General features: G+C 39.0%; 1 protein-coding gene across 1 annotated transcript in view; it reads left to right on the top strand.

The window, feature by feature from the left end:
• Nucleotides 1–9,739, top strand: part of Adamts5 (ADAM metallopeptidase with thrombospondin type 1 motif 5) — a 46,165-nt gene extending 36,426 nt beyond the window's left edge. The window contains exon 8 of the mRNA XM_021185177.3: nt 1,709–9,739. Coding sequence (XP_021040836.1) covers nt 1,709–2,276 — 568 coding nt within the window. The 3' untranslated portion in view covers nt 2,277–9,739. The remainder of the gene's footprint in view (nt 1–1,708) is intronic.
• The last annotated feature ends 12,475 nt before the right edge of the window (nt 9,740–22,214 follow it).

Here is a 22,214-nt window from a genome sequence, read left to right as displayed (position 1 = left end):
ATTTGAACATAATGTACCATCGTAGCAACTCTGAAGAGCCATTTATATTTTATATCTTTCTGTATCTAAAATATGCAAGAAAGCTTACAGACTAACACCTCAAACTTTTGTTTTACAAATGAGGAAGTTAAAACTAGAACATCTGAGATTTATGTAATTCACCACAGTAGGTGAATGCCAAAACAGAGCAGAGCCTATACCTGAGGTCATGGGTGTGGAGGACATTTTGTGATAAAAGAAAGAAAAGGAAGAGAGAGATAGAAAGAGGGCAGGCTGAAAAGGAAGGAAATGCGGAAAAGTAAGAGAATTAGGGGGAGAGTAGCTTTAGAAACTACCATAAAATTGAGGAACAAGGTCTTACCTTAAATAATATTACAACAGTAAAGATAATGAGCCCAGATAGGCAGAATCATCAGTTCCTCAAGGAAGTCTGCTCTCCCTATGACTCAGAGGTTCTGACATGTGTGAGACGGACACTAGCGTTCAGACCCAGGAGTTCCTTTGAGACTAAGCTTCCTGTCCAAGTCAGAAGATGGGAACTTAGATTTTTAACATATAATCTTGGACCTAGGAAGAATTATAAATTACCTAATTTAATCTCACAACAGTCAAGCTGCACATGCCATGCTACTTCTATTTAAATAACTGAGAAACATTTGAGGGCATATTAACTAATAATATATCTTTGAGGTTTACTATAACCTCTTGTAAAAGCAAATATTCTGGCAAATGATGAGCCCTTCTCTTTGGTTTAGTGTCCCAGTACTTAATTAGCCTTTGTGCTAGAGGTCTACAGGGTTTTGGACATTAGAGGTGTCTGTCCCTCCTGGGCAGAGGATGTATCCTTCAAGACTGGCTTATGGCTTTACCCATTTAAATTCCTCAATCAATTTATCATATTTTTAGGTGGAAAGGAAACATTCAAAAAATCATAAACTCTTAAAATCATGTTTTCTAGGAATCATAGTAAGTACACATGATCTAGTGACAAAATTTTGCCTTTCATTTAATTTCTCACCCCCAGAAAATCTACTAAGGCTTCTAGAGGCAGAGACTTCATTTGTTCTAACGCCAGTTCAGTAAGCAACTAACCCTGTTCTCCTCAAGAAGTCTGCATATTGGAGCAACATAAAGGACTCTAAGAACATCCCCTGTAGCCCTCCTTGAAAGACAAAGATTTGCCAGACCCTGGAGCACAGAATTAGGGCCTTCTAAATATTTGCTAGTGAATCCAATATCAGAATTTAAAAACATTAAGTATTTCCATGAGAGTAAGTGAGGCAGATTTGGCTGTTTATACTCACATATAACCTGCTTGTGCCTGTGCTGGAAGAACATAAAATATCTTTGTAAATGTGCTATAGCACATATATATGTACAAATGTGGTACAAATAATGATAAAATGATAATATGAATCTCTAAACCCATTTTTAAAATAAGCACGGGTTGCTAGCGTCATTCTAATTTTTAATATCTCAACAAAAACCTATAAAATGTTATATTGTATAGCAATTTTATTTTGTCCTATGGAAAAACGTTTAAAGCCAATTTAAACTTAAGCTCTTGAATACATTAAAGCTCTGTGTAAAGATGGGGGGAAAACTTTTAGAAAAGTTCCATTTGTTTATCCATGTATAGCCATATGCTAATTCTACCTCACTGCCCCCTTCTTTTCCCAACCTTTCACCTGGACACCCTGGCCTACAGCAAGGGTTATACTGACGTTGTGAGGATCCCTGAAGGAGCAACCCACATAAAAGTCCGACAGTTCAAAGCCAAAGACCAGACTAGATTCACTGCCTACTTAGCCCTGAAGAAGAAAACTGGCGAGTACCTTATCAACGGCAAGTACATGATTTCCACTTCAGAGACCATCATCGACATCAATGGTACCGTCATGAACTACAGTGGATGGAGCCACAGAGATGATTTTTTACATGGGATGGGCTATTCAGCCACAAAAGAAATCCTGATCGTGCAGATCCTTGCCACAGACCCAACTAAAGCGCTAGACGTCCGTTACAGCTTTTTTGTTCCCAAGAAGACCACTCAAAAAGTAAACTCTGTCATCAGCCATGGCAGCAACAAGGTGGGACAACACTCTACACAGCTGCAGTGGGTGACAGGTCCATGGCTGGCCTGCTCTAGGACCTGTGACACAGGCTGGCACACTAGGACCGTGCAGTGCCAGGATGGTAACCGGAAATTAGCTAAGGGATGCCTTCTTTCTCAGAGGCCTTCTGCATTTAAGCAATGTTTGCTGAAGAAATGTTAGCCTGTGGTTTACACTAATGCACAAAAAAACAACAGGAGGATCATCACAGATACAGCTGTGGTGAAGACAAGGCCTACCCAAAGCACAGAAAGTCATGCCTTCATGTCATTGTCACCACGAGTCGAATTATGGGCAGAATCTGCTCTCTGCGACCAAAAGGTTTACTCTACTTGGTGTAATGATGGTGACCTTGGAATAAAGAAAACATGAAGGTTATGGAACATCCCTGGGCCTACACAAAGGAGACACACAATGATGAATGTAGAATCGGGGACATTTGAAGATGGCAGAGAAGTCTTGTCACCTACCTCTTATAGAATGTCTTCAAAGACATCGTGATCATGTTCAGCCATGATACACAGCTAATTTTTACTGTTTGTAAATGCATCCACCCTTAGTATGTCACTTTATAAACTTGGTCCTATTAATATATACACATGTGTAAATACAATATATATATTTGACCAAAGTAGGTCTGCAGCTATTTCAACTACTATTTTCCAGAAAGAGCTGAGGATGATTTACTGGAAATTAAGAACTTGCTGCTGTTAAATAAAACTTTATATATTGTCAGTCTGCAGGAGATAACATTTTAGTTAAAAAGAAAGAAAGAAAGAAAGAAAGAAAGAAAGAAAGAAAGAAAGAAAGAAAGAAAGAAAGAAACCATTTTGACAGCAAGCACCTTCTGTGAAGTTCTAAAAAGGGAAAGGATCTGTGTATGTCTGGTCATTTAAGCACATATTCAGTTCTGTGTACTCTAGATATTGACGGTCTGTATATTTTTCAGGCAGCCAGCCAAGTTATTGTATCATTTGGGTGTAGAAACTGTGTTTTCCTGTGTATTTGTGATCAATATCCAAGGGTCTAAAAGTTAGCTTGCTTGTATTGGAATTTAAAACAACAACAACAAAAAGAAATATGTCACTGTGTTTTCAATTTGTATTTTCACAACTGCTTCCTTTTCTATGGCTCCTGGTTCATATCTCACAGTGCGTAGGGATCATAGAGAACATGCAGCCGCAAGCTGTTTGTCACATCCAGCTTCCACAGTAATGGCTCACCTCTGCTCAGCCAGGGTTTCAAATGTGTTTGTGGTTGCTTGTTTGTTTTTCCTGAGGGTGGGAAGATGTATGTTCTGTATTGACTGGGTCTAACAGTAATATTGAAATCATTTTGTATTTAGCCTCATCTTGAATGAGCAATCGGATCAGTTCAACTAATTCAAGAAACCAAACTGGTTAGCACTTAAAAGACTCTTTCCACACCATAGGCAATTATCTCATAATTTACAAAATATAAGCATATGCCTGCTGTAATAGAGAATTTCTGCTCTCAGAGGCATTTGTCTATACCAGTGAGTATGTAAGTGATGAAATATAAGCGGTTTCAGGAAGTCTTTTACCTACACAAGAAGGTCTCACATGCTTAATGATAATCATAATCTCCTTTAACTACTCACTGAAAGACCCCCCCTCCGATAATTCAAATAATATGAGGTGGTTTTATTCCACTAGCATTTCTTTTTTCTTCGTAAAAATCTGCAAAGTAAATTGTTTTACACAAATTCTATAGTGATCATACCAAATGTGCCTACTGTGAAAGATTTGCATAGAAGGACTTTGAGAAATCCTCTCTGGAATTCCACTAAATGTATGAGAGTTTATTTTTATTATAGGATATTTTAATATAAATAATTATGTAATTGATGAATCCATATCACATTGATTTCAGTGGGCCAGAAAAAGAATGAAATCCTACTTAGGTTGGTTTGTTTGTTTGTTTGTTTGTTTGAAGAGATTATTTTGTGAAACAGACCAATGCCCTCCCAAACCAGTCATCATCCATTGGCTTCTCACAGCCTGGTCTTTTTACATCAAGAAATGCAGACTATACAGAACTTGTAGCCTATATTGGGTGCAGGTCTCCAAACATAGAGCAGGGAATTAATCTAGTCAAATTGGTCATAAGACAAAAAAATTAAATCTCACATTGCTTATTTAACTGTACAGAGAGAATAAATAGTATAATGCAACTTTCTCCAATTTTTTTTAAAACAATATAAACCAAGTAGTTCCAATTTGACAAAATTCTTATTTTGTTTTTTGTTGTGGTTATATTTAAAAAAATAAATGAAGAGTAAATGTGATTATCTCCTACTCTCCTTCCCTCTATGATCATCATAGATTTTTTAATATTTCCACTGGGTTACTTTCCCTATAATAATCGAGTTTTATACTTCACACTGAAATCATCCTAAGGAGGATAAACAGATAAACCACTAATCTATGTCTAGAGGGATTTTCTTTATGTTTTAAAAAGACTATTCCGGGGCTGGTGAGATGGCTCAGTGGGTAAGAGCACCCGACTGTTCTTCCAAAGGTCCGGAGTTCAAATCCCAGCAACCACATGGTGGCTCACAACCATCCATAATGAGATCTGACTCCCTCTTCTGGAGTGTCAGAAGACAGCTACAGTGTACTTACATATAATAAATAAATAAATAAATAAATAAATAAATAAATAAATCTAAAAAAAAAAGTAGGTTAAAAAAAAAAAAGACTATTCCTACATTGACAGGGGAATGTATAGAAATCTCCTAAGGAAAGAAACACAGCAAGCTGAGATTCAGAAATATGAAGTGTCACAGAGGGGAAGAGAAATTGAGTGTGGGAGGAGAAACCTATATTAAATTCCAATTCATTCAGTTAGATTCTATGCTGTGTTTGCCATCTTCCTGGTTGTGTATCTTGAATTGTTAAAGACCTTGGATTTAAGATGGTGAATAAAGGTGGGGAAACAGAACAAGGCAGTGCTCAGGTTACAAAATGTCTAACTTTGCTTGCATAAAAAAACAATTCCAGAGTGAGTGTCAGTGCAAAAGAGCCCACAATGAAACAGTACCTTGATCTATCAGAACAGCAAATGTCACCTTAAAAACCCCCTTATTGCTTGAAAGTATAAGGACATGGTTATAGTGTAATTAACAGACTTAACATCTATTGCCTTCCTGTGGAAACAGTTTTAAACTAACAATTGAGGGATGAATCACAAACAAACAGAATAAGAAGTTGCAGCACTGAAAACTAAGTAATTTATTGTTTTTGCAACTGCCATGTGAATTTCTGTGATGAAATTATTTATTCTTATTTAACAAAAATTATGTGCAAAATCTTATATTTGAAATGTTTTGCTGTTGTCCTTTCTTTTAATTTATGCTTCTTGTTTGTGTATAAAGTGCACTTTGTGAGTTTATATAATATACAGCACTGGTGGCTTTGTATTTCTTTTTTACAGAAGGCTTTCTGTGTGGAACAGGTGTATGTGTGTATATTCCGCATGTATTTTCAGTCTGCCACTCTCTTAAATTTTAAAGTTCCATTGCTAGCAATGTTCCTTACTGATCACTATGTTAATAGGTCATTTAAATACCAATAACATTGGCTTTTTCAGATCATGAGTTTTAAAAATGTGTATTCAATCCAGCAAGTTGCAACTGGTTTTTAACTGGAGGACATATATACCTTAGGAGCATCTCATAGAAGCTAAGACACAATGGAGAATAGGGTTTGAAACAGGCATAGCACACAGGAGGCTGAAGGAGGAAGATTATGAACTTAAGAGTTGTCTGGGAGACAGCAGATCCCTAGTTTGGGGGAAGAAATAGAATCAGTTTCAGTCACATCACTGATAAATACATACAAAGAAACTTAAATTTATTATATGGATGTTATAGACACATAACTTCTAAGTGATTAAAGAATGATAAATACAAACTCTTACAGCTTTAGAAACAGCTTCCCACAAAGACAGTGTCTGAGCCTCTGCTGTCTGTAGATATTCTAGAGATGATCTCAAATGAAAGTGTATTTGTGTATTTCTAATAATACCAGTCATAACCTTGTCTAGGGGTGTAGGTGCACATAACAAAATATGACTTTTTACTACTACTATCAGACCAGAGTGGTAGGACATGGGACCAGCAGGAGCAACTCTGGGAACAACAGCTCATTTGTGAGTGAGACTGTGGTCCAGTTCTAGAAATAAAGTCAAGCCCTCTTGGCCCCACTGTACAAGTCATTGGATCAATCCCTGGCTCCGATGTTCCTCCATTAATAACTTCCTTGTTTGCAAATTAACAAGGTCAGTCAGTCAACCAGCAGGGGACATAGGCAGGTTCAGAAGTCCAGGGTGTGCACTATGACTGCAGCTCATTGTTAGAAATATGATGAATACAGTGCTTAATTCTACTCTCAGTTGAGAACCTTGCAAAACAGCCATACTGTGCTAATACCACTCATCTATTTACACTGAAACATGGGACCATACAAATGCATTACATTTTTTATTATTTCATGGCTACAAAATAAAAGAAATAACCACAAGAGCAAAATAGGTCAAAGCAGATGCAAAATCATATTAAAGAAGTTTTATCATTGAAACACAGAGAAAGGGCATTTGTATGGTTTCTGTATTATTATTTTCTTTGGCCAACAATCTACAGTTGCAAAGAATCAAACAAGTAGATCAGCCTAACTGAATAGTTTGGTAAAAATGTGGTAATAAACCCTTATTAATGTGAAATATAGGCATGGCTTATTGAATCATATCACACCACAAAACATAGCAATCTATAATCAACTCATTAATTCTCTTCAATCAAACAATGAGGACATATTGCAATACAGGTCCATTCATTATTAATGGAATGTTAATGCACAGGAATAAAAATCATTAAAAAAAATACACCTAACAAATTCTTTGTATATAATATAACTCTGGTGCAGGTATTATGGGAAATATAATATGTCATTTATGTATGTGCAGAGAGAATAGGACTTTGACGTAACATTAGTTCATCCAGTTAATTTTGATTTATTAATATATCAGCATTTTTCTATATGTTGCTCTCTAGCCCTTGTTAGGTTGGAACCCCTGCTAGCCCTTGCATTGCTTAAAAAAAAACCCTGTCTTTCCTTCTTCCATCAACCCCACCCACAAGCAGAAAACTCTTGGCTTATAAGTTGCCACCCTTGGCCTTCTCAGTTCTAGCAACCCACCCAAGACTGCCTTCCCAAAGGCTCACCTTTTGACCATATATGGGCACAGTCCCAGATCCTGACTTACACGTGATCATCCCTTGATGAAGTTATACAAAACCCTCTGGCCTTAGCCCAGGTGCCCAAATTCCCAGACCCAGTTCTTTGGGACAGGTGAACCCAGTGAGCCTGCCTGGGAGCAACACCTGAAAAAAATCTGCATTTACCTGCTTTTAATCTGGTCTTATCTGGTGTATATTTGTGTCACCAAGAGAAAAGAAGTCTATTAGCCCCTACCTTATGTCTCTACTAACCAGCATGTGTGGACTACACAGGTTAAAAGAAAAAATTAGGACCGTCCCATCTGACCCATCACACTGTCAAGTAACACCCCCCAGTGACTCAGAATTCCAAGGACACCTGTGCTCAGAATACACAGTTTTTTAACTCAATTTTCTTTGTGTTATCTAGTGAAAAACCGTTATTGTAGCAGAGGTGCTAAGGTCTTTAGCAATGGCTGTCAAATATAGCATTACTGACTTGTTTTTTAGTTTTCACACGATTCTATAACTTACTAAAAAATGATCTCTATCCTTTTTGTTAAGGTCAGGCACAATTTAATCCTCAAAGGTTGAGGAGTCAGCCTATCTAATGGACATTCGGATCCATGGTATATCTGAGCACAGTTAAGATATCATCAAATCTTGAAGAGAGACCTGTGAGAGTTTGGTCTTTGTCTTTCTGAATTTCTAAGTTTTCAACAGTTAATGGAAACTTCTGTGTGTGTATTTTCTTCTTAAACATTGTAGTGTTTCATGCTGTAGTCAACATTTAGTGCCTAGATCTCAACCTCTTTCTAATATGTACCTTGAAATATTGGTACCTATACAGAGAGCGTAATTAGAGTAGGGGTTCTCATCAATGTGAAAAAGTGTAAGGTTAGACTCTGACTGAGAAATGTCTGGTCTTTACATAGCAGTAATGAAATGTGCATTTGTGTGCAGCATGGAAATTGCTGGTTCGTCTGCTACAGTCAAGAAGTGGCAAACACTGCTTATATTTTAATAGTGATTGATTAATGGGTTGATTGATTGGTTGCTTGCTTGGTTGGTTTGTACATGGGAAACATACCTAGTTTTGAGAATAAATATTGCAAGTAGCTAAATCAATGGCAGAAATACAACCCATTGACATAAGCAGTGGCGCCAACGCTGAACTTCTATTAGTGTTAATGAGTAAGCCAATTAGTAAACCTTAGAAGTTAGAACTCAGATGTTTGAAATCTCAAAACATATTTCCCTGGTAATAAAAGATAATTTCCCTGATAATAAAAGATAATGACACCTGAAAATGATGGCATTCAATGCAGTTGAGTGGCCAAAAAAATCTTGGTAAAAGTGAGACAGGTTTTGATGAAAATGTCTCCTTAGCTTTAACAAACTTCAGAGAGGAATTGGCTATTTAGAGTATTGCTATATCTCAGTCTACAGCCCATACCAAATCCTTTCTTTTTTTTTTATTTAAGAAAAACACTTGAATTGAGCTGTTTTGGACATAAACTGTAATTATTTTTCATTGAGGAATACTATTTTATAAAGCAAAAAAATCTTTTCTGTGTGAAATTAAACTGTATACCTAACTGCTGTTTCAGTGGACATAATAAATAGAAATTGAAAACTAGGTAAAAGAATGTACTGTATATACTTGGACTTAAAAACTACTGTCCTTTTATTTTTAAATATCTCACAACCCTTGTAGCACAAAGCCTGGTCTGTCATTTCTGTCATTCATCATCAGTTAGGGCACAGACAAGATGGTGTCTTAGCTGAAACAGTAGCTCTTTGGCATGTAACATCTGGTCAGTGTAGGATCTCCTAAAGTCTACCGAATATTAAAACATAAGCTGGCACTATAACTGGATTACAGTTATACATAAACTTACTACAAGTATAGCCTTAAGAAGTTGAAATTATAATTAAGCCTATATTCTTAAGAGAAATTTACTGGAAGCCCTACACATTTAATAAGAGTTTATAAGTAACTTTCCAGTGCACATTGATTCTTTTTAAAACTGCAGTCATTGATGCTATGTGGACATTACAAACACTGAATTTCCCTCCAATAGCAAGCAATATTTTAGAATTATGATACTGAAAATGTCCTTCAATGTTTTATTGATTCTTTGTAAATTTCATACGATGCATTTGAATAACAAGTCCCTCCACTTTTCCTCAATATTCTCTCAGCCCTTCCCCATTCCGTTCATGCTATTTTGAGATTTCATCATCTCTACTTTTTTCTCCTCTTTCCCCATTGAGTCCATTTTGTGTTGCCTAGCTAGTCTTAGGAGTGAGGCTTGCCCTGGTGTGTGGTCCAAATCCTGGGTGTCCCATCATTAAAGCAGACAGAAGGTTCCTTTCCCTGCAGCCATCAAATGCTAAGAGCTCTCCAGTGAGTAGCGATGTGATGTCATGACCACCTCTCCTGCTTCATGCTGGGATGTTCTCAGTCTGGAGTTGGGAATGTCCTATGCATGCTGTGAGGAGTTCATCTGTGCACAGGATCCACTGTATCTTGGGAAACACTGTTTTCTTTCTTTCTTTTTTTTTTTAAATTGGTTATTTATTTCATTTACATTTCCAATGCTCTCCCAAAAGTCCCCCACCCGCTCCCCTACCCACTCCCCCACCCACCCACTCCCACTTCTTAGCCCTGGCCTTCCCCTGTACTGAGGCTATATAAAGTTTGCACGACCAATGGGCCTCTCTTTCCACTGATGGCTGACTAGGCCATCTTCTGATTCATATGCAGCTAGAGACACCAGCTCCAGGGGAAACACTGTTTTCTTGATGTTGCCAACCACCTCACGAACTTGCAACCTTTCTGCTCCCTCTTCTCAGAAAATCCCTGAGTCTTTCCGAAAAGGAATGTAATAAGAATGCCCACATTTAAATCTGAGCAATCCGCAGTCATTTACTTCGACACGTTGTCTATCCGCATGCCTCTATATCAACTGCATCTACTCCAAAGGGAAGCTTATCTGAAGAGAGCTGAGAAATACTTTCATCCAGAGTGATCAATAAGTCATTAAGGAAAAACGCAATTCTGAAAGTACTAAAAAGAAAAGTAGTAATACTCTTAAACCTTATCCTTAGTAATTTCTTCTAAAGAAATTATCCCCCCCACACACACACACCAAAAAATTTTTAAAATCTCCTATTAATCTTAAAGGTAGCATAAACTTAATGGTTATGATATGGCTGGAATTTCTTCAGCATTTTGTTGCCTGAGGCCCTGTAGCAAACACTTCCTGAACATTCTAAATGTGCTTTATTTCTGTGACCTGATAATGTAGTCAGAAGATTCTAGTATTGACGTGACGTGACATGCAATTTGATATCAAGTAGCATGTGATACTGAGCATTCCTAGGGGAATCATTATCTGTTGTCAGCATCTTTAAAGGCAGGAACTAATAGTCAGAGGGACCGCTCTTACTATGAACAGAAAGCTCTTTAGACTGGAGATATCCTTACTGTCTCTAAAGTGTGGGCTTTCTGGGTAGCTCGAGAGCAGCCACAATGTTCCAAGGAAATAGTTAGGAAGCTACAGAAGGCCACATAGAGCATAAGGATGGACTCAGAAGCTACATGTAGCACAAGGAATTACTTTTTCTGGAATGAGCAGGAAGAATTTGACTTGGAAAACGAATCCATGCATGTTAGGCATTCTCAAGACATTCAGTGCTTAACCTTGCAATCTTCTGTGCGACCTACAGTGAGCCGAGGCAGATCAGGTCAAAGACAGAAAAATGGTCTGAAGGGCAGTTTTTCTATTATAACAAACAAGGACATTGTCTAGAAATGAAAGCACAGATACTCGTGCCACCAAATTATCTTTAATGCTTATTGTTGTGTCTTTCTGAATATTTTACCACATTATCTGTGCCATTAAATAAATATTTTTCCACACACATGAGGAGCTCATTATTGGGTACGGTGTATAACTATAGATTCTGGTTTCAATATTAAGTAATATAAAACCAATTTGACTAACATGATAGGGCTTTTGTTAAGTAGATAAAGGAATACAAGAGTAGGTCTTGCTTTATTAGTTCCTTGTGATGTCTATTACATAGATAAATAGAAGAGAATCCCAGGGTGATTGGCAAGCTGGGGCTGTTCCCAATGATGGAGGAATACGAGCAGACCCAAGACCATTATAACAAGTAGACCATCATATAGACCAGTTTTTTCAACATGTCAACAGTGCATTTTTTTAAAATCTGACTTTATCTTTCATTGGAGTTTTACTTACATTAGAATTACAGTATATTTGTTGCTACATGGGCTATGATTTTTAAAAAAATCTATCTTTGTATATATTAGATATTAGAGCTCTATCAGATGTAGAGTTGGTAAAGATCTTTTCCAAATTTGTTGGCTGCTATTTTGTCCTATTGACAGTGTCTTTTGCCTTACAGAAGCTTTGTAATTTCATGAGGTCCCATTATACAAAGAACACAAGAAGTTAGACTCCAAAGAACCAAATAACCCTATTAAAAATGGAGTACAGAGCTAAACTAAGAATTCGAAACTTAGAAATACCGAATAGCTGAAAAACACCTAAAGAAATGTTTAACATTCTTAGTCATCAGGGAAATGCAAATCAAAACAACCCTGAGATTCCACCTCACACCAGTCAGAATGTGTAAGATCAAAAACTCAGGTGACAGGAGATGCTGGTGAGGATGTGGAAAAAGAGGAACACTCTTCCACTGCTGGTGGGATTTCAAGCTGGTACAACCACCATGGAAATCAGTTTGGTGGTTCCTCAGAAAATTGGACATAGTACTAGACCCAGCAACACCACCCCTGCTCATATACCCAGAAGATGCTTCAACATGCAATAAGGACACATGCTCCACTATGTTCATAGCAGCCTTATTTATAATAGCCAGAAGCTGGAAAGAACCCAGATGTCCCTCAACAGAGGAATGGATACAGAAAATGTGGTACATTTACACAATGGAATACTAATTGGCTATTAAAAGCAGTGAATTCATGAAATTCTTAGGCAAATGGATGTAACTAGTGAGGTGGCCCAATCACAAAAGAACACCATGGTATACACTCCCTGATAAGTGGATAATTAGCTCAGAAGCTCGGCATACCCAAGATATAATTCACAGACCAAATTAAGCTCAAGAAGAAGGAAAACCAAAGTATGGATACTTCCGTCCTTCTTAAATGGGCGAATAAAATACCCATGGGAGGAAATAGAGAGACAAATTGTGGAGCAGAAACTAAAGGAAAGGCCATCCAGAGACTGCCTCACCTGGCGATCCATCCCATATGCAGTCACCAAACCCAGACATTATTGTGGATGCCAACAAGTGCTTGCTGACAGGAGCCTAATATAGCTATCTCCTGAGAGGCTCTGACAGTGCCTGAAAAATACAGAGGTGGATGCTCTCAGCCAAACATTGGACTGAGCACAAGGTCCCCAATGGAGGAGCTAGAGAAAGGACTGAAGGAGCTGAAGGGGTTTGCAGCCCATAGGAGGAAGAACAATATGAACCAACCAGTATGCCCAGAGCTCCAAGGTCTAAACCACCAACCAAAGATTACACAGGGATGGCTCCAGCTGCATATGTAGCATAGGATGGTCTTGTTGGACATCAAAGGGAGGAGAAGCCCTTGGTCCTGAGGAAGCTCAATGCCCCAGTGTAGGGGAATGCCAGGACAGGGAAGCAGGAATGGGTGAGTTGGTGAGCAGGGAGAGGGAGGATAGGATAGGGGATTTTCAGAGGGGAAAGCAGGAAAGGGGATAACATTTGAAATGTAAATAAAGAAAATATCTAATAAATTTTTAAAAATCTAAACCTGGGCTGAAAAAATGATCCAGCAGTTAAGAGCACTTGTTGCTCTTGCAGAAGACCTGAATTTAGTTGCCAGCCCGCACATGGCAGTTCACAACCACTCATAACTCCACTGCCAGATCCAGTGCCCTCCTATGACCGTGTGGTGCACATACATATGTATAGGAAAAATACTCATAAGCATAAAATAAATAAATCTAAATTTTTAAGTAATTAAACCTTAGAAATAAAAATAGTAATTTCTTAAGTGTAATTAGGCTGAAATTATAGTGAATGGGGTACCTTTGATGTTAAAAAAAAATAAATGAAATGTTGAGAGATGTTATCATATTTATCTTCTAAATACATCTCCTAGATGTTGCAAATAACTTACTCTACTGTTTCTTTATGCAACGCTCCATTTTCTGTCCTCCAGCTAGGCAAGGTTAATGTCCTGCCCCTACATTTTCATTTTGTGTAGTTTTAGGCAGGTGGAATTTGGGATTTCAAAAGTTAATGTAGGGAAAAATCAGGGGAAAGGTAGAAAATATGTAACATCCATTATAGGCAGAGTGCCTAAAAGTTCCCAGATATAAGTATGTTATGCAAAATCTACAAGAACACACAATAGCTATCTCTACCTCCAGGCTTATATCAGAGCCAGTCTCTCTCCTTCACTGCTGCCAGTCAGGTCCAAACCCCCACCTAACCACTGTACCTGAACCACAACCAAAACCTCCTGGTGGGGCTTCCTGATTCCATCAACAGCAAGACTGTTCCTGGGAAATCCTTTCAGTCAAATCCTTCCACTTCTTTGCTGAAAATTCTCTAGCATTGTTCTGTTCGCCATAAACTCAGAAACAGTATCTTCTCCTGTTTTCCGGGGTCCCACGGATCATATCCCATCATCCTCTCTGATATCCACTGTGCTTTCCCACACCCTAGCTCACGGTTCCATTCTCACAGTGTCACAAATGAAATGCATCTAGAATTCTTACCCAGAATGCTCTATTTCAAGTACACACTTCTCTTCGTTAGTCCCAATGAACCCTAAGGAACATAGTCATGTTTATGCCATAGCACCTTACATTAATTAGTTCTTTTTTTTTTTTTTTTTTTTTTTTTGGTTTTTCCTGGCTGTCCTGGAACTCACTCTGTAGACCAGGCTGGCCTCGAATTCAGAAATCAGCCTGCCTCCGTTTCCCGAGTGCTGGGATTAAAGGCGTGTGCCACCACGCCTGGCTACATTAGTTCATCTTAATCAGGGAAATTTTACTTTCTGGTAAATATTTGCCAAGGTTTGGAGCTATTTAGAGTTACCACTTAGGTGGGAGATGGTACTGGGGTCTCATAAGGAGAAACTGAGGAAGCTGGAATGCATGAAAAAACACCCCATAGCATGAAAAAAATCATTCAGATTGTCAATGGAACTGAAGTAAGGACTTTGCCATTGATCAGTCATCACTCCTTCCTGCCACATCGGGTTAGTAAACTTTCTCAGAATAGTATTCTTCCCTTTCTAATGAGATGATAGCCATCATGTCTATGAGTCCTTTCTCTTTCCTCCTAGAGCATGGAGCAGCAGAAGCAGAAAGCCAGCCCCTCATTCTTGGAACATTGACACCAGGTGGGTGGTTCCTAAAAGCTAAATCTAGGTGGATTATGAACGTGGCATTGTTGGGGCAATTGATGGATTATGCAGGTGACTATGGCATAAACATAAGACAGGCAATTATTGTAAATCACTATTAGTCTGATATTTACAAGTGATCGTAAGAAGTCTCTGGAAACTTCCCTGGACCAATCACTTTATAAAATTGGTGTTATGTCCTAAGCCAGGTCTCTACAGTTTCTGAATGGGCTAAGTAGAATGTTTCCTGTGGAGCCAAGCGAAGACTTAAGAAGAATGGAAGTTTTGTTTCTTCAAGAGCATTTTAAAACAATATCTGACTTTCATGGAAACTGCATGTGTTTTTAAAATAGTAACTGCTTTAAATAAAGGTACTATACTTTCTAGGAAAATCTAGAAAATCAGAAAACTCAGAATTGCAACCAATTCGGGTTCTAAATTTCAAAAGATCATTATCCTTTAATTTTCAAATCTTTTGTTTAAACCTTCTTAAACTTGTACTAAAGGAAAGGAGCTATGCAAAAGGTGGAAAACTGCTATTGTTGACTAAACGTATTTTCTTTCTTAAACTTGGCCCCGACACATGACTGTAATGATGCTCTGGTTAACTAAAGAAGATGTGGCAGAGGTTATTTTTCATTCCTTCTATAAACCAAAATATCCTAAATTTAAAAAGATGTTATCAATAATATGCTAGTTGAATAATTTTGGCAACCCCAGAAAAAGAAGTACAATAAACAACATCTTACAGATTAAAGATGAGGAGAGACATGGAGAGGAGGGAAAAACAGGAAAGCAAGAAAGAGAACTACTGGAAAGACCAAAGTAATGTAGACCAGAGTCAGAAAGCATGAACAAGTGTGCTACCCAGCATTACATGTAGGAGCTGGCAAGCTCAGGGGAGGGGAGATTATGAAATTTTGCTTACATTTTCAAGAAGTTGTTTATTATTAGATATATTCAGTATACTTGCCACTGGGCTCCATTGTGCCAAACCAGAAGGATTCCTGAGGTTCTCATGTTTCTACTGTCTAAAGCCATTACCTTCCACCTCCTAAAAGATTCAGCACCATGACTTTCAAGTCAGTGCCAGAAAGTCTCCATCTCTAGCAGCCAGTAGTGTGCCGTTTGAAAAGTGACCGCACTTTGATGCACCTTGTTTTCATCCTGTGAGAGTGATTCTCAGTCATCACAGTCAATATTGACTAAACTCAACGTCTGATGCACGGGGGGGGGGGGGGGGGGGGGGTAGTACATCTAATCAAATGCCATGCCTAAACAATACATTCTCTTGGATTCCAGTTCACTGTTTATGTGATGCAGAGGACAGGGAATAATTCCTTTTGTCAATTCAGAGCAAACTGAAGGCAGCTTGTTTTTCTGCATACTTACTGAAATTCTTTGGCTAATTTTTTCCTAGGTCACTTACAACCTTCTGAACACCATTTCATTTAGAAGCAGAGCAGGAATTCACACTTTTAAGAATGTTTCCTGCTCAATCCTTCACTCAAGAGTGGCTGAGCTGAGTGCAGCAGGTAAAGTATGCCCATAACATTTACCATCTACCAACTTTCTTGCCCCTATGTCCAACCGTGGTACCTAACTACACTTAAAACACCGCCAAAAGGATTCCTTTATCCTGAACTTCCTAATGTGCCCAAATCTCATCCTGTGCCAAGTCAACCTTCAACATAGGTGCCTTTCAACAGTCTGTCATAACAAAACTTGTTCTTTTCTCATATGCTGCGACAACTACACATTTATACACACTCACACAGGAGTTTGCAAACACACTCCTAATCAAAATGAGCAGAGATCTAGATAATCCTCACTCCCAAAAGTCCAAGTTTCCAAATATATTCTTTGCTTTACTTATTATGCTCTCTCTCTCCTCTCCCTCCCTCCCTCTCTCCAGCTTTCTCTTGTTTCCACTTCTTCCTTCCCTCCTTCTTTTCTTTAGTCTTTCTCTCTCTCTTCCTTTTCTCCCAACTTAATTTCTGTGACTATTTCTTCATACCTTAAAATACCCAAGCCCAGATTATTGGCTTTCAACAAAAAGAAAATAATGAGTGGAAACCAGTATTTCTCCATTTCAAGCAACGGAGTGACTCCTGCATCCATGTTGCTGTGTCCTGGCTACCTGTAGTATAAAACCCTCATATTTCCCCACATCTTAAAGTTTCTTTCACAAGCCTGCTTCATTCTGCTACTTCTCCAACCCATATTATATCTCACCACCATTGAAGACTATGGATGCAGTTCAAACTCCATACATATAAATTACAAATCTGTTGTATGAGTGATTGATACAATTGAAACTGTATTATATTAGACTGAACAAACAAAAGAGACATCAACTTACCAGATCAAATAGACAGTTTTGAAACACAGTCTGCATATACATATGTGTGTGAACATTTTATTGTCATCAATTCTGATTTTTGAAGAAATGTATCATTAGTCTATTACATATCCTGATAAATGTTAACAATTAAAGAAAGACCCCATTCCCTTACTGTAGGCGCGAAGGGCAAGTCCTCCACTTGCCTTATCCTAAGTGATGGCCTAGAATATTTTCTGAATATCACATAGCTGAAGAAAAGCTGACATGATTTTTGTTCACTTTGCTTTCCTTAACACAAATGAAACCTTGATCCTGAGCAACAGTACAGTGTGGTGGAAGCAAGAGAGCTTCTAGGGCATACATGGAACTCTCTTCTTTTTAAAGATTAAGCAAACTGAGGGCAGAAAAATCTAGGGTAAAATATTCTAGTTACCTCCCTTTCCTTGCTTTATTATTGGTAGTGGCTTGAGAGTGTGGCCATGCACAAAGCCAGCAAACTTCCTCTTGATGAATTCCGACTCACTGCCCGTTTCTTTATCAAGTTCTCCTCTCTGCCAGCCTTGGTTGACAATAACATCTAGAGTGCATTAAAAACTAATCTTAGAATGTGCACAATTCCAGGATGTTTCAGTTGCTGATTGGCTTTTCTGTTTTCACGTGATCCATATTTCCTTGAAGGAGTCTCTATGATAAATATTATAGAAAAGGGAAGGCACTTCTAAGAATCTGGAAGGAGAATGCTGATCCACTGACTCACTAAACGTTCCTCTTCTACCACATAAGAACACTAAGACAAAGAAGAAAATGGCTACCAAGAGATGTTAATACTCTAAGTTAGTAATTCTCAAGCCAAATCCTACAGGTAAATGTCAAGGTGCTCAAGCAGGTGTGTTCACATGTACACACACACACACACACACATGCACAGGTACACACAGACACATGCACACATGCACACACACACATGCATAGGTACACACACACATATTTGGAACATTGGGAATATTCATTGTCTGCTTCTAGCATGCAAATGCTGTGGCTGCTTTGGAAACAGTTTGGCAGGTTTTGAAAACAATGAAAGAATAGTGATATGCTCAGTAGTAATTTCTTCTTAATTCTTTAAACTTCAGAGTACCTAATGTCCTTGAATCTTTGTAAAGCTGGACAGTAGAATATTATTCAGCCCTACAAATAGAAGCAACTGAGTCATGAAAAGACACACATGAAACCTAAGTACATTATTAAGAAATATTAGTAAGTAAAATAATCCAATTTCGAAAGGCTTCATACAGCCTGTGATTATAGTGAATACAGCTATATGATATTCCAGAAAATGGAAATTTGCAAGGAAGATATTACTGGGTGCCAGGTTTGTGGATAGGAAATGCTGAACATGCAGCACAGATGGTTAGGGGGAGTGGTTATCTTCAGGGGCTTGAATGCTGGGTTCATGTGTTATACAAGGAACACATACCACCAAGACTGAACCTAACGTAGTCTATGGTTTTCAGCAGATGCGTAGATGTTCTTTGATTCTCATAAGCATTCCACTCTGGAGGTGGGTATTGAAGATCATAGAGCCTGAGTAAGTGGTATGAGAAATCACTGTACCTTCTCCTAGGTTTCTTTGAACCTAAAGTAAACCTTTTTATTATTTAAGTGAGAATATCATAAACCCATTATCTGCAAGTGCTAGACTCAACTCAGGCCTCTAATCCACAGCTACTTTTCCAATAATCACTATTCTACACTGAATATATATATATATATATATATATATATATATATATATATATATACATCCATTGGCTTCTAGTATTCTTGCCTTCTTACTCTTTGCTTGTGCAGTGTGCTGCTCACTGAATACCAAGAGAGGAAGTGGCTCCTGTAGATAGACTGGGTAAAAGATGTAGACTCTGGTTAGATCATCCGATTTTACTTGCACAGTTAAGGACAGAGGCCCATTTTCAGAGATGAGCATCTTCCTGAGCTGGTACCCAGCACTAGGAGGAGGAGTCCTGAATGTCCCTCATTTGCTCTGGTAGCTACTCTCTTTAGTACTTGGAGACTGAAACCTAGTTTGTAACCCAAGACTTTTCTTTTTAATGTTACACCAGAGACAAACTTGTGATGCTCTGCCTGTGTTTTAATATGAAGTTCCTAAGAAGAATTACTGATACAGGACAGGTGAGGCTTGCTGGCGTTTAGTGGGTGGGGGTTAACTAAAGATTTGGGATACCAGGAGCTATGGTCACACAGATTTCTGAATCAGTGGCCTCTAGGTTCTTCTGTCTTAATAATTTGAAGATTAAAATCCACGAACAATGGAAGGATGACTTGGAAGTGACTTATATGATACATTCAGAGGCAAGCGCTTACTTGAAAGAAATAGAGCTCCTTTATTGCTTGTGTGAGTCCCTGTAGAGAGAGATCATAAATCCGCTAGTCTGAGAGCTTTCATGGGGCTTATGGCAGAATCTAGCTGAGACACATGGACAGGGAGGAGCTGGTCAGGCCAGATGGCCCAACCACAGAGTAATCATGGTCCCCCTCTCAGTTTTTTTTTAATATATTTTATTACGTATTTTCCTCAATTACATTTCCAATGCTATCCCAAAAGTCCCCCATACCCTCCCTCCTCTCCCCCATTTCCCTACCCACCCATTCCCATTTTTTTTTTTTTTTGCCCTGGTGTTCCCCTGTACTGGGTCATATAAAGTTTGCAAGTCCAATGGGCCTCTCTTTCCAGTGATGGCCGACTAGGCCATCTTTTGATACATATGCAGCTAGAGTCAAGAGCTCCGGGGTACTGGTTAGTTGATAATGTTGTACCACCTATAGGGTTGCAGCTTCCCTTTAGCTCCTTTGGTACTTTCTCCAGCTCCTCCATTGGGAGCCCTGTGATCCATCCACTAGCTGACTGTGAACATCCACTTCTGTGTTTGCTAGGCCCCGGCATAGTCTCACAAGAGACAGCTATAGGCATATCCTCCCTTGTGGATTTTGGGCAGCTGTGTTCACCCACATGATGTGAAGAAAGTATAAAGAAAACAAGAATCTGGAAAAGCAAAGTCCAGAAAATCTGGCACTCCTGGCCTCAAGACAGGGCAGGAATGAAGGACATGTCCATTTCTAGCTGGGTATAAAAATCTGTGGAGGTCCCTGCCCTGTGCTGCCTGGCCAGTCTCTATCTCTTATTACTACTACGTGTGCCTGGTATGATAACTAAGAAATCTGATTTTTTTATTTTTTTTGTCTCAAGATATTAATAAAACCTGGATTCTGGTGCTCATCCTATGCTCTGGAACATGGAGGACAGTAAGAATGCAAAGTAGAGTCTCTGACGGGTTCCTCTGCTGTGCTTTCTAAACTGTACCTTAAGCTAACCTCCTGTCATAAAGCATCTCCTGCATCATGTTGGTCTCAAAGCTCAGGATCTGTTCAATGTAGCAGTTGGGGTGGGGAAATGAGGACTGAGGGGAAAGACCCATTAGAAAGTCCCCCCAGAGCTCTTGTCTCTAGCTGCATTTGTGTCAAAAGATGGCCTAGTAGGCCATCACTGGAAAGAGAGGCCCATTGGACTTGCCAACTTTATATGCTCCAGTACAGGGGAATGCCAGGGCCAAGGGGTGGGGGTGGGTGGGTGGGGGACTGGGGGGGGAGTCTATTGGGGACCTTTTGGATAGCATTGGAAATGTAATTGAGGAAATTACCTAATAAAAAAGAAAGAAAGAAAGAAAGAAAGAAAGAAAGAAAGAAAGAAAGAAAGAAAGAAAGAAAGAAAGAAAGAAAGAGAGAGAGAAAGAAAGAAAAAAAAAAAAAGAAAGTCCCAGATGCCAGGAATGCAAAAGGCTCTCAGGACCCAATGGGCACAATCTTAGTCAAAATACCCAACAGAGAGGAGATAGAACCTGAAGATACCACCTCCAGTAGATAGGCATGACCCCCACTTAAGGGAAGGGGTCACTGTTCCTGTCTGAAGGAAACACAGAGACAAAAATTGAGCAGACAAAAAAGGATAGCCATCCATAGACTGCCCCGCCTTGGGATCCATCCCATCCCCAAACACCAAATCCTCACACTATTCCTGATGCCAAGTACTGCTTGTAGACAGGAGCCTGGTATGGCTGTCCCCTGAGAGGCTCTGCCAGCACCTGACTAAGACAGATGCAGATACTCACAGACAACCATTGCACTTTGGGAAAGTCCCGATGAAAAAAATAGGGAAGGGCTGAAGGAGCGGAAGTGGATAACAACCTCATAGAAAGAACAATAATATCAACTAACCCAATCCCTCAGAACTCCCAGAGACTAAACCACCAACCAAAGACTATATATTGATGGGTCCATGGCTCCTGCCACATATGTAGCAGAGGCATCAACAGGAGGGATGAGACACTTGGTCCTGTGAAGGCTTGTTGCTCCAGCAAGGAAGGTGAGACAGGAGTGGGTGGGTGGGTTGGGGAGTACCCTCTTAGAGGCAAAGGGAAAGGAGGATGGGATTGGGGGATTGTGGAGGGGAAACCTGGAAGGGTGACAACATTTGAAATGTAAATAAATAAAATAATCATTTTTTAAAGAAGATACACACACTCAATATGTCGATTTGTGTATATTTTCACCATCTCTGAACCATAGTTCCTCAATCTGCATGCGTGAAGAATGAAGAATAGGGTAACATTACTACCTACTGAATATCTCAGATGAATATCCTCATGTCTGATCTTTTTTCATCACTCCTGTCTCTTCAGTCTCCATTGATGGAAATGTACAACAACTGTCACTACTCACCAGGAATGAAATTGTTACAATGAGGACCCGGTCATGGTATCTCAGACTATGAGCAAGTAGTTGTCCTATGTCACATTCTTCTCCGCCTATGTCCTGCACAAAGAGTTATCCCCATTCACCCTCACCCTTCAATATCTGATTCTTACCTCTCCTCCTCATCTGTATAGTCCTGGAATCCCTTACTTCTTTGTTAGAGATTCTTCTCAGCCTTTTAATGTCAATACTGTATCTTTTTTCTAAGGGCCAATTTAGTTGCTGCTTCCTCCATGAAGCTAAGGA

The sequence above is a fragment of the Mus caroli genome, unplaced genomic scaffold (genome assembly GCF_978045245.1).
Source record: "Mus caroli unplaced genomic scaffold, Mus_caroli_1 scaffold_17, whole genome shotgun sequence".
NCBI lineage: Eukaryota > Metazoa > Chordata > Mammalia > Rodentia > Muridae > Mus > Mus caroli.
The sequence above is the reverse complement of the archived record's forward strand: the minus strand, read 5'-3'. Positions and strand labels throughout refer to the sequence as shown.